Source organism: Clarias gariepinus, chromosome 12 (genome assembly GCF_024256425.1).
Source record: "Clarias gariepinus isolate MV-2021 ecotype Netherlands chromosome 12, CGAR_prim_01v2, whole genome shotgun sequence".
Lineage (NCBI taxonomy): Eukaryota > Metazoa > Chordata > Actinopteri > Siluriformes > Clariidae > Clarias > Clarias gariepinus.
The window spans coordinates 6,731,181-6,737,020 of NC_071111.1; the positions used below are offsets into that span (position 1 = coordinate 6,731,181).

Genomic DNA, 5,840 nt, shown 5'->3' on the forward strand with positions numbered 1-5,840 from the left:
AGATTTCATTGACCGCTTTTATCTTTGATTATAGTGCCCAGTGTGGTGGTGAATTAATGTGTGAAAATGATTCCTTATGCTCCCAGAACCACAATCTGAGTCCTGGAGTCATGTTGTCAGGAAAGAAAAACTCCATACATGTAATAACCTGATCATTCAGTTCATTCAAGTCATCAGACCTGAGCGACTGAAGCAACCCCAGATCATAACACTGCCTCTAGGCATGTACAGTGGACTCTATGCATGATGGCGCGCTTCCCTTTTTACCCTAACACAAAATAGGCTCAATGTGGACTCATCAGACCACATGACCCTTGTTAATCTTTATGAACCTTAGAAATTTTAGGTCAAGTCAAGTTGGTTTATATTGTCATTTCAATCATAGACAGTTCAGTAAGCAGTAAAATGAAACAACATTCCTTCGGGACCAAAGTGCTACATATAAATTAACAACAGCAATTAACAGAACTAACTAGCTTAGACAACAAATTAACACTATAAAATAAAATATAAGTAAAACAATAATAAGTCAACAGTACGTATATGCAAATGTGCAAACGAGCAACATCATGACACAATGCAATATATTGAATATATGGCAATAAATATTATTTTTACATTTAAAAACTACAATGTAAAGGAGATTTTTGAGAGTGAAAAACAGTGTTTCCTTTCTAATTACCACTGACATTCATTCAGTTTTTTTACTCTAATTTGCAATTGAAATTCTCATATTTTTTTAAACAATTCAGGCTCCAGGTATTTGTTATAATATTGTAAATCTCATACCACAGACCTAAACCAGTCATCAAACTGTCTGTTAGTTTTAAGTGTTTGTATAAAGCCTGAAATAAAGACCAGGGGAGTGGGGGGTACTGGACAGAAGTTCCAAATGAAGGGTAAACAGTGACCTCAGTAACCTTTGACCTGTCTGGACAGTCTTCTTCAACCTCTATTGATCCCAGGGATTCTTTTAGTTTGGAGTCTGAGTGTGATGAAATTCTCAAAATGCATTTTTTGCATGGATGCCATTCGACAATTGGATGCCATTTCCGAATAGAAGAGGATATATGAACTCTTGGATTATTCGTTTAGTCCTTTTGGGCAAGTGTGCATTTCAGGGTAACCCAGCATGCCTCTTATAGCTCCACAACACGAAGAAAGAGCTGAGAAGTTTGTTTAAAGTTTCAAGGTAAGACCTGTACTCCAGATATGTTTTATTAATAGTGTCTTATGTTCCTGAATGAATTAGAGCTCAAGTTTGACGCTTAACCAGTTTTAACTTGTCGATGGAACATTTCAACGAATAACTGTACATCAAAATTTTACTACTGGAAACATTTCTCTTCGTCCTGCCAGGTTGTGACTTATTTATGTGGAACTTGCCTTATTTCTTTAGCTCTTCCAAGTAAAAGATGAGGACGGTGATTCTGCTGTTTTGGATAATTGTTAAGGTGGCTAAGACTTTAGTGCTTCAGCCAAGTAAGTACTGAGACCAATTGCATAAAAATACACAACAGTGTCTGCTTTTGTGGTTCATATGATTGCTGTGTGCTTGTTTAATCTTGACCAGTATGTTTGGTTTGTGTTTCCTTTTAATAACTAATATTTTACTTTTCCTTGTCAGTAACAAAGCTGTGCATTAATTTCCCTGGGTTGTTTGGTTTGTTCGCTCCTACAGGTCTTAATGTATCATCTCCTCAGAATGTGTCTTTAGAGGGTGAGACCTGGACTAAGCGGAGTCCTGATCACCTTCAGCATCCTCCAGCAAGGGAGGAAGAACAACTGTATTGGGAGAAAGAGCCAGGAACCCAGATTATTGTAACAATAAAAGAGGAAGTCGAGGCGGATTTTGTACATGGTGAGACATTTGGTCAAGGCGTGCATAAAATCCTGAAAGAAGGAGAAGAGCAGCATGGAGAAAGCAGTGAAAAGCAAGGACAGGATCAGAATGTGGAAAACAAAACAAGAACTGAGCAAATTCAGGAAAAGAATCAGGGTGGAGATCAATCTATATCTCCTTCAGTAGACACTCCCCTTTCTACATCTTTGCCTTCCCAGTATTTCTCATCCACCATCACAACAAGAAGTTCTGCAGACATTACAAAGACCAATTCTGATATCGAAGGCCAAAATATATCTCACTCAAGTCACTTTTCAGATCTGAGAAAAACATCCATGCCATCAACCAATGAGACCAGCACAGATGAAAATTCCTCATTAGGTCAGATTGAGAGTCCTGAAGAATATCCTACTCTTACGGTTATGGCGGCCCGGGCTGGCCCTACTGCCATGAGCTTACCCAGCACCATCAAGCAAAAAGGGAGTACTAAAATCCCCAAAATCAAAGACAAACTTAAGAAGAAGGGGAAGAAGGCAAAAGATAAGAGTGGTAAACACATGAAAAATGCAAAGCAGGTAAAAAAGTTCAAACAGGATCAAAATGAGCTGACCACTACCCCATACTTTCCATATTTTGAAGATCACTACTGCCCACCAGACTGTGCTTGTTATGGGAGGTATGTATTAAACATGGCTTTACATATGCTGAGTTTAGGTTCTGTACAATTCATACATTTTTTCACAAGTTATGTATGCTATCTTGTTCTTACAGGGTGGTGCAATGTTCAGACAAAGGGCTGGATAAGGTTCCCTACGGAATTCCTTACAATTCCCGCTACGTTCTCCTTATGAACAACCGCATTGAGGGAATTTCATTGAATTTGCTCTCAGAGTACCTTTCTATGGAGTTCCTGGTGCTGAGCAACAACCGTCTGGTAGACAGTTCCATTGCAGGTGCCTTCGAAGGCATCAAGGCCCTAAAGAGGCTGTATTTGGACCGGAACCTTCTCCAGAGTGTCCCTACAGACCTTCCAGCCTCACTGGAAGAACTTCGTCTGGATGGGAACAAAGTGAAAGTGATAGCTGAGGCGGCCTGGTTTCGCTGCCCTGGCCTGCTCATCCTCAGTTTGAGCAACAACAGTTTAGAAAGTATCTCATCCTCATTCCATGCTGAAGTTTTTTCTTCACTGAGGAGCCTTCGCACCCTCAGCCTCTCTCACAATCATCTTACGTCTGTCCCTCTCCATCTCCCGCTTAGCCTTCAAGAGCTTTATCTGCGTGGTAACCTCATTGAACACTTCCAGCCAGGTATTTTTCAGGGCAAGGCACAGCTTCAAGTGCTGGACCTCAGTGCCAACAAACTGACCAACAAAGGTTTGGGCAAGAATGCACTCATCAATGCTACTCGCTTGGAAAGTCTCAACCTAGAAGGAAACTTTTTGAAGCAGGTCCCTCGTTACCTTCCACGCTCCCTCAGGACCCTTAACTTAGAGGGGAACTCCATCTCAAGCATCAGCAAGGGGACTTTTTTCTTACTTCCACATCTAGAGCACCTTGGCCTGGCCCGCAACAAGATCTACAAGGTTGCATCTGGCGCATTTCGGATGCTTCCTTTGTTGCACCAGCTGGATCTTAGCCACAATGTGCTTCACCAGGTACCACGTCACCTCCCGCCTTGGCTCATTTACGTCGCGCTCAACCATAACAAGATTGAGAAGATTCCACATGATGCTTTTTGCTCATTTGAAAAATCAGATGCATCCAAAAGTCGTCTGGTTAAGGTGCAGCTGGAGCACAACCTGGTAGGTTTGGACAGCCTAGACAACATAAATTTTAGCTGTCTACGAGGCTTTCAGGTGGTGCACCTTTATTGAATATAGATACGAAGATACAGTCTCTGATATAAAGCAAAAAAAAAAAAAGAAAAAAAAAGTATAGGCAGCTTGAACTTGAAAGGTTACAGTAGGCAGAGCATCATTTCATAAATGGACCAATTTGTTTATTTCCATTCTGATTCTGTCTTAACCAAAGAGAATCAAAAGGGCAGGTGGTGATATTCCTTGGTTAGCTTAGATATGGGAATCACCAGGGACCACCTAATGTGATATTATTATGATACCTAGGTGCCAATTAGATATGTATTACAATTCTATTAGTCTATCAGTATTTTAAAAATACAATGATTCTAAATTTTCTTCCAATTTTAAATTGCTGTCACCAGTGCGTGAACAGCGCCAGTATTTGAACAACTTAGAGTATACTAAATACATACTGTATATATTATTTAAAATATTTAAAAAAAAAATGTATTCTGCCGTCAGTGTGGCGACACATGAATTACCAGAAAAGATCCAAGCACACTGCCCCCTTTTCCTTTTTTCCTTTCCTTAGTTTCCTTTTTTCCCTAAAGTGGTATGTGTTAATGTTCTTATTTTAAAATCCATTAATTGTTGTTCTGCAAGTGATAAATTGTGTTGATGTAGATGTAGACAGGGACATCTCAAAGGCATTAATAAAACAGGGTTTAAAAAGTGACTACAGTGTATACCCGCTTATATCTTTTAAACAAAAATCTTTTGCTTCAACAAAAAGAAATCTGCTGCACAAAAATGAATAAATGTTTACTATGTGACTTTTATGTAAATGTAGCATGTTTACTTTTATAATGTTGCGTGATTGCATTAAATTATGTTTAATGATAGTGACTCTCTTTTTTTCCCTGCTATGAACAATACAGTGTTTAAAAGTGACCAAATTCAACATGTTTGTGTCTTCTTATCTGGATTGTGGGATGGCCAATGGCAAAACATGACTATGCAGGATTGTCTAAATTCTGATATGATGAATATTTCAACCAAGATTTAAATAAAATGTTTCAGTATTAGGGGTTGGAAACAAATCATGTTTTTTTAAATAGTAGTATACAGTATTAAACTTTTGCTTAATTTTTTTAAAATCAGAAATATCCTCAAATTGCCTGTAGGTTGTGTGTGTGAATGCTTGCTTGTGCCCTGCAACAGACTGGCACCCCATCCAGTGTGTACTCTACCTAGTGACCTGAGTCCCCTGGAATAGAATCCAGGCCTCCCACAACCCAAAACAGGATACTCAAACTAGTCCATCTGGCACCAGCTACCATGCCACAGTCAGTCAAAGTCACTGAAAATACACTGTTCCCTTATTTCGATGTATCACATAATTGGGTGATTTGTATAACTGAATGAATGAGGATGTTTACTGGTATTCCTAATAATGTGGCCCTATGTGTAAATAATTATGATATTTAAAGAATCAAATTGTTTATTATTAACTTAGCCATGGGAAATGTACCAGTCTGTGCCTAGATAATGTCCAAACATACACTTGCTGAGTGTTTGTTCATTGTACAGTACTATACAGTACTATAACTACATATTTTAGTTAAAATAAATGTAACTAAAACATGATCAAAGTTGTATTTAATAATAATAATAATAATAATAATAATAATAGCATTAAAGACAAAAAATTAAGGTTTCACATCAAATATCATCCATTATTTATGTCTATTGATTTATGAATATATTAAACACACCCTGAATAATGATCTACAGTAAATATGAAGTATTTTATTCATTTACTTCAACTTAAAGTAATAAGTAATAAAAGTAATAAGACAAATCTTCACATTCTGTCACATTACTGAAGCTTGTCTCATGTTTCGGTGGATTTTAGTTTAAATATCTAAAAATGTAAAATGAATAATGCAAAGAGATATAAGGTAAATAAATAAAAAAGAGGACTGATGGTGCTGAGCAGGGTGATTACACTCACTGAGCACTAGATGGCAGGAGAGCATGGCTTTTAATATTGTTATAATTATTATTTGTTATTTGTATTTCATTTGATTTTATACTCAGAGTCAGTGTACAGACAGATCATTTCATAGGAAATGTAGTTTTTATTGCAAGTAGTTTTTTAGATAATTATTTTTTCCCCTTCTCATTGTGTATACAGGG

At 37.6% G+C, this 5,840-nt stretch overlaps 1 protein-coding gene across 1 annotated transcript; it reads left to right on the forward strand.

Moving 5' to 3' along the window:
• The first annotated feature begins 1,401 nt into the window (after nucleotides 1–1,401).
• On the forward strand, nucleotides 1,402–3,716 carry LOC128534721 (podocan-like protein 1). Its single transcript, XM_053509137.1, has 3 exons — nucleotides 1,402–1,482; nucleotides 1,682–2,519; nucleotides 2,615–3,716. Exons 1-3 carry the CDS (start codon nucleotides 1,416–1,418, stop codon nucleotides 3,714–3,716), a joined length of 2,007 nt encoding a protein of 668 aa, XP_053365112.1. The 5' UTR covers nucleotides 1,402–1,415.
• Nucleotides 3,717–5,840: the final 2,124 nt, after the last annotated feature.